This window comes from Sylvia atricapilla, chromosome 3, assembly GCF_009819655.1.
Source record: "Sylvia atricapilla isolate bSylAtr1 chromosome 3, bSylAtr1.pri, whole genome shotgun sequence".
Taxonomy (NCBI): Eukaryota; Metazoa; Chordata; class Aves; order Passeriformes; family Sylviidae; genus Sylvia; species Sylvia atricapilla.
In genome coordinates, this window is record NC_089142.1 from 48,211,127 (window position 1) to 48,222,160 (window position 11,034).

Genomic DNA, 11,034 nt, shown 5'->3' on the forward strand with positions numbered 1-11,034 from the left:
AAACATACTTTGTGTCCTATATCACTATAAACTGTCTAAAACCAGCATTCATTCTAGAGACATTTCCATATTCAATTCATTTCTTCCAGCAGAAAGGTATTAATAAAAGAAAGCTTGTACAACAAATTATATTAACACAAGAAGCTGACATTAATGTTCAGGTATCAGTCCAAAAAAAATAAAGGAATGAGGGTGTTGTCTCATTTTTGCAGAATGTAAGGTGCTGAATGCAAACATGGTGTGCCTGTGTCATTGGCTTTGGCAGGCATAGTAATTTAAAGACTAAAGGAGAAGTGGGTCTCCTTATATGTCTGTTTTCTTGAAACTTAATAAGCAGTCCTACAATCTGGAAAACAAAAGAGCTGTTTGTGTGTCATCTGGTTTCTTCATAAATATTCAGGGAAGACTTTTTGTTGCTCTGTGGAAACTGCTTCTACAAACGTTTTAAATATACAAATATGAATTGTTCATGCAGTCTTTGCTTTCATAAATACTCCATCCTGTTTAGCTAAGGCCCATGTAAGTGGAATTTGAATGGCAAGGCTTCCTTCCTTGCAGCCTAATAAGGGTTCAAATGGTAACCAGGCACTTGCTTTCTGCTTTTCCCCATCAGACTGTGTAATTGAGGCTATAGTGAGAGAGCAAGAAAATTGGAGCAGGGCTGTTGATGCTGGAGGTGCATGGAAACTCTCCTGCTCCACAGCCAACCCACCCAGGAGAGCAGCATGCCCAGGAGTGCCCAGTGCTGTAATGAGCAGGGAGGTTCCCAGCCACCCACTGCCAGGTCTGCCAGCCACTGCAAGAAACCTGAAATACTGAGTCCTGTAAAGCTTGCATCAGCAGAAACAGCAGCAGCATTTTTGGATACACTCTGTAAATACACTATTAAATGTAAGATATACCCTATAGTCACGTAAATATTTTGAGGGAGATTTGGAACTTCATGGTCTTTAAAGTCCCTTCCAACCTAAACCATTCTATGATTCTATTATTTTATATCAAATATATAAATTGGCTTTAATTTCCAGAATTTCCTGCTAGTAGGTGCAGAGATCCATACAAAAATGGCCTCAGAAAGTCAAAAGTTCTCATCTGTTTGATGTGTTGTTTGAATAATGTTAAAACAGGGGAAGAATCAAACCAGGAGAGATAAGAGCATAGAATCACAAACAGAGCACCCAGAAAAAAACAATTCTTCATAACTTAAATAGTTATATAAGTTATGTTAGTTATATTAGTTATAAATTTGTTTGGACTCTGAACTCCAAAATTCTTGCTGACAACTTGACCAGCACTGATCTTTTCAGCGCTTTAGGTATAATTTTAACTAATTTTTTCTTTTCCATTCTGAACACACAAGCTTTGCAGAAAATAACTTCGTTTAGTTGTGCCATTTTTCAAGCATTCTTAATGGAGGCTGTGCATCTTATTAAATTTCTGGAAAGCAGTTTTTTTTCTTTGTTGTCAAGCTGATCACTTGGCCATAAAATAATGGAGTCTTTGTGCTCATGAAACTGTCTTTAGGAAGTGCTCCTCTCTCAACCTTGCTATGGCAAATGACCTGGTACGAATGGGAAAGGGATGGTCTGCAATGAAAGTAGCATGAAGTCAGCAGTCTGTATCTCTTTTGGTTGGATAAGACTCAGTCTTCTTGTACAGGTTAGCAAAAACTGTGGTTAACAGAGCTGTGCTGCTGCTCTTTACTGAATTCATTCCTCTTGCTACCTACTAGAAAATTTTTCTGATGGACCATAAGTGTCATCATCCATATCACATTGGTAAACGTGAACACTAGCATCACTCATTAAAGCAATGGAGGTGGGTGGGGGTGTGTATTTATTGGTTATATGTAATCACAGTACTTTAAGGAACTGTAGAAAATAACTTGCATTTAACACATCACTGCAAAAAAGGTAGGTTAGGTGTTCCTAGCAGGTGGCTTTCTGGCCTCTTTAAAAAAAAACCTTCACTGACAAAGATCATACAACCTCCTTGGCAGCGTTTCCAGTGCATCAGTACCATTCAAATCAGAAACCTTCTTATTATTTCTAATCTAAATTGACCAAAGTGTATGATTATTACTTCTTGACTCCTTGACCTTGGTCTCAGAGGACAGATTTTTTTTTTTCTTTTTTTTTTTCTTTTCTTTTTTTTTTTTTTTCCTCCCCAGTCATGAGCTTTCTAGATGTTTGAAGACTGTTATTATTTACGTCTTGGATTTCTGTTTAAGCTGTTAAATCACCCAGTGTTTTCCATGAAGCATTCCCCCCCCACCCTGTCCTGACCTCTGACGCTTGCTGTTTGAGGACCACTACCATTTGTGACTGTGGAACTGCACGTTTCAGTTCTGTTCCGTCTTTTGAAAGTTTTGTCTAGAAATTAAAAAAGGTTTCAATAACTAGAGAAAAGGAAAAAAAAAATTAATAGCAGGGCTCCCGACAGCCGTGGTGTGCCGGTTCTTGATAGCCTCGGTGTCGGTGCTTTGAGGCGAGGGCGGTGCAGCCGCCGGTGCCGGTGCCGCGGGGCTCCCGCTCCCGGGGCGGCCCTCGCTAGATGGCACCAGCGCACCGATGGACCGGGGAGGGACGGAGCGCCGGGAAGGATGAGCTGCTGCTCGGGGAAGTTGCTCTCTCTCTTTCCAGTGCCGTGTGGCTGAACTATTGAGATGGAGAGCAAATACGCACATGTGGAGGCCTTGCTTCCTCCAGCTGTGCCGCCTTCGTAGAGATCAATGAATGCCTTTATACTGCATTTCACTGTGCAATCTGAATGTTCCCTGACTCCTTGTCTTTTAAGCTCTTTGAGCCTTATCCTGGTGGCCCTTCTTGGTACATCTTCCTTTTAATACTTTTTTAATACACAGGGACAGAAAATATACTTCTGCAGCCAGATTTATGCAGCTCCATAGGCAAGAACCATGAAAAGCACTTGATATGTGTGTGATTTGAGAGCCCTATTAACAGGGTAGCCAGAGACCCCAGGAAAGAAGAGTAAGGTTTCTGTTTTATGTATTAAAAAGTGATGGTAAGCATAAAAGCAGGTGGTACATCACCTACTGTAGGAGTAGTTACTGTTGAGCACTACTTCTAAAAATAATGAGATCACAGAAAGCACATGACTGGTAACTTTGTGTAAACACAAGGCAGTCATAAACATGAGAGGTGAATAGCTTGTTGTAGCTAAGGATTACCTTTTGTGGCAGATATATGAGTAGCTCTTACAAAACAGTATCTCTCAGGCTGCTCCTGTATATACAAATGAAGCAGAAATGGGACAGAAAAGAGAAAAAAATAATCTGACAGAAGAGAAGAGGTAGGAAATATGAGGAAAAATGAAAACCAAACCAGTATTAAGGATAAAGTTGCATTCTATTAATAATGCACTCTTATAAATAGGGAACATATATTAGGATGTCCAATCAAATGAAGGGAACAACTTTTCCTCCTGTGTTCTCAGAAAAGTAGGGATTTTTATGATCACAGTGTAAGCCCTTTGCATGTGGCACTTGAGTTTTGAACTAATCACATATTACCAGTTGAACTACAGGATCAACTGGTCCTTCATCAGCCTCTTTTGCCTGTGTATCGGTTAGAGAAGAAGTTTACGGCCCATGTAACATTAACATTCTCAGAATTAGTTCAAATATTTGAACTAATCTCAGTATTTTTAGCAATATCCAGCTCTGGTCAGGCAGAAATAGACCTCATTTTCTAAAATAGTAAACTGTTTTCCAGTGATGACAACTCTGTGCTCACCTTGATTTATTTCAAGGGGGTGACCATAAGGCAAGGGTCCATGGTGGGCTAGGAAAAACATGACTACTTGGATTAATAGCGGCTGCAGTGCTATGTAAACACTTAATACACTAAAGGAAACATTTTAGCAGAACACACACAAAACATCACCTCTGCAAATATTTCATGGGTCATTTCCTCTTCTACTTATTTTCTACTCCTGTGGCCCATGAGAAATTTACTGCAAAATTTGAAATGCTTTGGTGGCTAAAGATAGGTCTCCAATGAAAAAGAGTCTGATTGACTAGAAATTTTCCTAAGGAAGCTAAGAGCAGATGTTGTTTCTTCTGGCTTAATATTATAAGGCAGGAACCACCAGTCTCCCTCCTTTCTGAGGTGAGGTTCCCATGACAAAGGCTGTCAGGAATAGCACAGAACCTTTAGCTATATTTAAAGGGAAGTCCTAATGTCTAAATTAGAAGCTATTACTGCTATGACATCTCTTAGCTGAACATCACCTCCTTCTTCCCCCGGTGTAGCAGGGAGTAGACCCAAAGACCTCTCATGGGCAGCCCAGAACTTTAAGGCTGTGCAAGATTTTCCCCAAAAACTTTTTCTTCTATGTGCATTACAACTATTTGGACTCAATACCTGCTTTCCCAACAAATTTTGCATACTTAGATATTTGTTAAACTGTTGTCAATTCACACACCTTCAAAATACATCCCCTGGTAAAGACATCCTAAAAAAACTGCAAAACAATTTAGGATGGAAGGAGGAAATAGTTTTTTTCAACTGAATGCAGCTAAGTAGGTAGGAAATGGGATCTGTTCAGCATGCTGGTGCAGTCTAATTTGGCAGGAAGTAAAATATTCAAGTACCATTTTATTTATGAATCTGATGATGATTACTTGAGTTCATTGGCTTGTGGAAAACGTGCTTTTATGCTTGGTGTGGAAATGAAGTGCATAATGAAGAAATAAAATACAGTAGGTAGATGTCTTACAATGACACAGACTACAGCTGCTATTAAACTAATAATCTTCCTCAGCTGTCCTGCTCCACCAAGAAGACATTACAGGTAATCCCTGCTTCTGAGATCTCAAATTAAAATAGCTCTGGGGAAGAGATGAAACTCTTTTTGAAGCTTTGAATGGATCGGCTACTTTGAGGCACTTCTTGCAGTAAGAAAGAAGTTTAAGTTCTCAAAGATGTTTTTCCTGGAAGCAGCAGCATTATCTACCGCTTGTATTTGCACATGTGCACACGATCACACAAACAGAGATACGTATATATTTATATTCTAGAAAAACAATATTTTTTTCTTAAAACAAGAAATAATCCTTTTTTGTCTCCCAAGAGACTGTGCACTGACAACAAGTGGTGTTAATTCCAGCCTCTGGGTCTACAGCAGCAAACTTTCCAAATGAGTACAGATGGACCAAGAGCTGTAAGCCGAATTATTTTCCTTCCTACATAGCATTCCTATATAGATGCCACATGCACACTTCAAGAACAGACTAATGGGCAGTGGGAAACTGCAAGTAACAAATACCACAAGAATGAGGTAGGGAGAAGAACTCAGAAAAACCTATCAGAAAATAAGACATTACAGATGACTACAACCAGGGGAGATTTGCAAAATTTACTAACTTAAGAAATGGCAGAGTTTTTCTAAAGAATTTCTCAGTCTTTCTAAAGAATTGGGGCAATTGCAGAAAAAAGCTCAAAATATTTGATATCTGTCTTCATTTTTGCTCTTATGACATTTGCCTCTTCCTAACCTCCTATCTTCCAGGACTGTCATCCTTTTACTCTGTTTTTAAAAGTTTTTATCTCCTGGGGGAAGGAGAGGATGATTTATCTTTTCCTGCTGCTCCCTGTTCCTGATATCTGCCTCATCCCAGGCCTCCAGAATCTAACCATATTTTGTCCAGTAATTCCTGCGCCACCCTTTATTATCTTTTTCTTATCTTGCTTTATGTTAACATTTCCTTCCCTCTGTCTCTCGTTTTGCTTCTGCTGCTTCTACCAGAACACACACTTCAGCTTAAATGAAAGACAGTAAAAGACAACTTGCCTGATGTAATTTTAACCATCACTCTCTTTCTCTTCTACTTGCACTCATTAGATGAAATTCAGTTTCTTTTACAGAATCCTCTGTGATGAGGTTTTTCTTGTGTTTCTGTTGAATGCTCATTATAGCTGTTAGATTAGTTTATTTAGACAGGAGAGGAAGACAGCAAAAATGGTCAAAGAAGTGTCTGTTTACTCTAAAAATCTGAAGTGCTACAAGGCTACAGTGGATAGGAATATACAATGAATATAGTTGTCTGTATCATTGCTGATTGTAGCGTTTATTGCAGCTCCACTCTGTTAATCAAATTAATAACTGTTACCTGCAAGCCAGCATTAAGACAAAAATTAGGGAATAACTATAACTTCTTTCTCATGGCAGAGCTGCAGAGAATTTGGCTACAGGTATAAATAGCTAAGCTTTCATATTGCCTTTGAATTTAAAAGAGAGAAAACTCACATTCCCAAATACTGCTTTCATTGTAAGAGATTGTTAGTTGTTAAAGCCACTAAATACAAGCTATGAATTGGCAGTGTAAAGTTTATTTTTCTTGGCTGAATTCTAGGGATTTTTTTTTAGCCTCATACTTCTCTGCTTAGCTAAATTGTATAAATAGCAGATAAGTTATTTTTATTTTAATCAAGTAGGTGCCCCTTAGAAGCAGTGACAATACTAAGAAATACACTGTTCCTGTGTTTTAGTTCTGGACTAAAACCTTGCCAGAAAGGTGCTTCTTGAACATTTGCCCACTGTAAAATCCAAATAGCAGTTAAGGGATGAAAACTGCAGTGTCCTGGCAGTGCAGATTTAGAGACATTGACTCCAAAGGGGTCCAGAGCCAGTGGGTGTGAATTGACCCTGCCAGGGAGAAGCAGTGTAATGCAGAGCACAAGAGAAATCCATAATTATTTTTTCCACAAATAAAAGTATTATATTAGAATATTCAAACTGCATACTTCAATAAAGTAATTTGGTGACTGTAGTAGAGGAGGGTCCATTGGCTTAAAGACTGGACTATTATCTGTGTTGGAAGACATGACAAGCATTGTACAGCCCCTCTCTGAGTATGGTCTGGGGGTGCTGCCTTTCCAGCATTTCCAGCTACATAATTCCCATAACATAGAGTTATCACAACTCTGTTACACACAGTTAAACTGCAAGTCAAGGCAATGTCAGATAAATGTCAGGTTAAAAGTCAGATTAAATTTCAAATTAAAAGGTCAGATAAAGAAAAAACAAACTCCAAAGTGGGCACTAAAGGAGCCTCTGATAATATAGACAGAGGAAATGATACTGCTTTGAAAATACACCAGGACGTTGATCTGGTAAGAGGCTCTGGCACAACTCTAATATATGGTGGTTCTAGACAATTCATTTTAATTACTTCTATTTCTATCTTCAGCTTAAAGAGTATATATTTTTTTCTGAAAGGATACTTGGTGGCCTGCAAAATCAATAATTGTTTTCAAAAGTGTATTTGGAAGATTATTATAAATCGCTACAGAGGCTAGTTGCTAATTTGCTATTCCAGTCATTCAGATATTTGAGATAAACTTCAAGTTGTTTAGTTACAAGAATAAACATAAAAAAATTGCATTTGTTCCATGGTAAAATATACATAATGCATTCCAATGTTGTGTATAAAATGCTTAGATATTCACTTTCCTGCTCCACATCATTGGATTAAGTTTTCTCATAAAATCACAGGGGGTAAATATGTTGATTGCTATGTTGATTGTAAGAATGTCCTTGTTTCAATTTTCATTTATTAAATACTTATTTGTATTTTGTGTAAATATTCACATTGCCAAAGAGACAGAGGTTACTAATGAAGGCTTTGGCATGCTTGAAGGTAACTGAAAACAACAAAGAATTTGAGGTGAAAGTTGGGACAGTTGTTTTGTTAAATGTTTTGCTTTCACTGATTTATGGGTATGTATTAATATATGTCATATAGCTATATGTTAAGTGATATTCATAAAACAGAGAGGGGAAATAAAAAGGAGAGATTTTATTTTAGGTAGTGTACAGATAACGAACTATCAGTTGGATCTGGCAGTGACCACAAGTCCCCCACTTTGATATACTGAATTTGTGGACCAAAACAACTTTCCTAAAGTTTGCTTATATTTCCATTTTTAAGAGTATTTTCCAGTTTGGATGCCCCATAAGCATTACCAGGGAGGTTTTACAGGCTAGAGAAATCTCTTATTTCTCCAGACCAGTGTTATTCTGATTAATTACTACTTTGTTTTTCAAGAATGGAGCTGTATGACAGTTGTTATGGCATAATCACTGATTTCTGTTAACTCATTTTTGCTTTCCTCTGTTGACTCTGATAAATTTATTTCTTTTCTGACTTCTCACTTGTGCTTTGCATAAGAGTTTTCTTCTTATTTTTATTGTTTGTTTGCTTTAGGAAAACATAGTGAAACGTATGGCATAGTGGGTAAAAAGGCTTCATTTGTCATTAGAAAATGATTCCTTTTGATTTTGAAGTCTTGACATGATAATATTTCTCCATCACATGTTAAAGCTTCTACAATTCTTTCTGCCAACAATGTGCCTGTGGCTCTGCTATATTCCTCCAAATTGGCTCCTGCTCTGGGTTAATGAGCAAGTTTTTTGGCTTTTATTTTATTTGGCTTTCAATCAAACCTTGCAAGCTTTGGTGGTTAAACTCATTTACAGGTATGAGTTTGTATTCCACCAAACTGTCTTCACCCGATGCAATAGTATGTTAGGAATTAGGTCAAACTCTGCTTTCCTGGGCCATGCTGGCCTAATTGCAGCAGAGTATGCTTTAATGAGGGTTCTGAGCTGCCTCTGCCTGATATGGCAAACAGCCCAAAGGCAAATTTCAGATCCCAGTGTCAAGAACTGATTCATTGTTTGTCTGCAATTAACAGCTGGGCTTCAGGGTCTAGATAGAGAGCTAGAATAAGACTCTCTTTCAGCTTGTGTATTGAACCCAGAGTTGTTGACCTTTTCCAGATGTAGCTCAAAGGCCAAATAGGACAGATTTGTCACATAGAAGATACTGTACGGGCTATGGAAAAATAAGATAGTTTTGATTAAATTAACTCAAAGGCTTTAAACTGCACATCAGATAATGGTCACAGGCAGTGGAAAGCATTTCAAAGGATAGAAAAACAAAGAATGTTCAGGAGTAAAACAGATCTTTTTGTGTGAGAGTGATAAGAATGATAGGTCACTGGTTATATAAATGAACTTTGCCATCTTTATTCTAAAGGTTTGAGCTTATGAGAGCTAATGGCAAGCCTGTTTTGCTTGTGCCCCCCTTCCTTCTCAACTAATGTGCACTTTCCAAAACACCAAAAAGAAAAATTGTCATAATGTAACATATGAAATATTATTGCTAGTTATAATATGGAGGAAAAAAATGCAGTTTCTGCTCCTAGAAACTCTTTTGCTCATCCCAAACAATATTCATGCCTCAGGAAAGAAGGAGGGAAAACACAACAGGAAACCTTTCATAAATCTGCTTTGTTTAATCAAAAATATCATTGTTCTTGGCTAGCTCTCAAGGCAAATGTCATGGCATCCCATAATACCATCTGCAGAAACAGGCTCATATTCCCCTGGTAGACACTGTTACATAGCCTGACCTTAATCCAGCAAAGAACTGGAAGAGTGGCCTGGTTGTGAGTTGGGAGATTTTGTTTGACAGACCCTCCTCAGATATACCAGTGCACTTTTTTGGAAGAAATCTGTCAAGTTGTAGTACAGAATAATACATTTTTCCTCCTATCTAGGAATAACAGCAAATTTGAAACTTCTTTTGGAAGACTTTTGTTCCCTGCCATCTGCAGATGTTTGAATGTGTAGTGTATGGAGTAGTGTTATGTTTAGCACCCAGCATCTTTCAGTCTTTCTTTGATACTACTGTTTCAAACAGGCATGTTCCCTTCCATTAAATAGCTAAAGTTCAAGTGGTTTAAATCATATTTTTTTCAAACTAGAGAACAGCATTACTCACATACCAGAGGGCTAAGTAATGTCTGGGATTTATTAAATCATTCAGCAAAGTTGACCACAGACAGTTGCATATAGAACAAGTGCTGGAAGAAAAATAAGCTATGATGATGTTCATTATACTATAACACACACAGACTGAGAGCCAAATACTTGGTATCATTTCTGTCTCTACAATTATTATATTTCTTTTTAAACCTTTAACTAGCTTGACAGTTTTGGTTATAGAAGATTTGAGCACAAAGGAAATATATAGGGAAATATATTAATTTGACGTCTTGGTAAAGCAGCTATGGGCTATAACAAGATGAATACTTATTGGTGACTTTAATGAATAGGTAGCTTTTACTGCCAAGTTAGTGCTGTTGCACACTTTTAAAAATCTTACATTCCAAGTGTATTTGCAAAATTCTATTGCTGTTTTATTTGGCAAAAAGAACATTATTGAAGCTCAGATTGGAACAGGGAAGTTTTTTGCATCTGTTTTTAGTAGTCCAAATACTCACGAGTCTTTGCCAGTTTATCAACCTTTCATAGATAAAGTGCTACTTGAGAAAAATGCAAAAAAAAAAATAAATAAAATGGGTGTTACTGATCAGTCAATGCTAATGTAAAGTGTCAGAAGTAAGTGAACAGGTGTTCTTGGAATTTTAGGCCCTTACTACTTTCTAAATATTTAGATCATTTTACAATCACAAATTGAGTATCCAAAAATTGAGCAAAGGCAAAAAGAAATAATTATTTCCTTCATGAAACTATAATCTGAAATTTCTTTGCTATTAACTATTATGAGCAAAAGAACATCAAACAAAATAATTATGAAAATACCACAATAAAAGAGAAAAGTCATGCACACCTATTTATGCCACAGTGAATCCTCTTGGTTTGATTGGAGGTTTTGGTTTATATTATGTTACAGTCCAGAGAAAATTTTAAACTTTGCTTTGCCTTATTTTAATTGTGTTGTTTGCACATAAAAGGATGTTTGTTGTGTGGATTAAGTGGTTTGTGAGCAGGATTGGATAACATAATTATGGTTTAATTTTTTTAGAAGACTGTGGGATGTATTTCCCAGAAGTGAAAAATCATCCAGACAAATATTTACGAAGATGTCCCGAGTCTGTAAAAAAGTGGCTGAAACAACTGAAGAATGCTGGGAAGATTCTGCTGTTAATTACCAGTTCTCACAGTGACTACTGCAGGCTTCTGTGTGAACACGTTCTTGGG

The 11,034-nt window shown here is 37.4% G+C and overlaps 1 protein-coding gene and 1 long non-coding RNA gene across 5 annotated transcripts in view; both read left to right on the top strand.

The window, feature by feature from the left end:
* LOC136359053 (uncharacterized) overlaps positions 1-11,034 on the top strand; it is a 945,479-nt gene that overhangs the window by 81,721 nt on the left and 852,724 nt on the right. The window lies entirely within an intron of this gene.
* Positions 1-11,034, top strand: part of NT5DC1 (5'-nucleotidase domain containing 1) — a 123,282-nt gene that overhangs the window by 67,756 nt on the left and 44,492 nt on the right. For all 3 annotated transcript variants that reach the window (XM_066315304.1, XM_066315306.1, XM_066315307.1), the window contains exon 7: positions 10,859-11,033. In XM_066315304.1, the coding sequence (XP_066171401.1) occupies positions 10,859-11,033 (175 nt within the window). The remainder of the gene's footprint in view (positions 1-10,858; position 11,034) is intronic.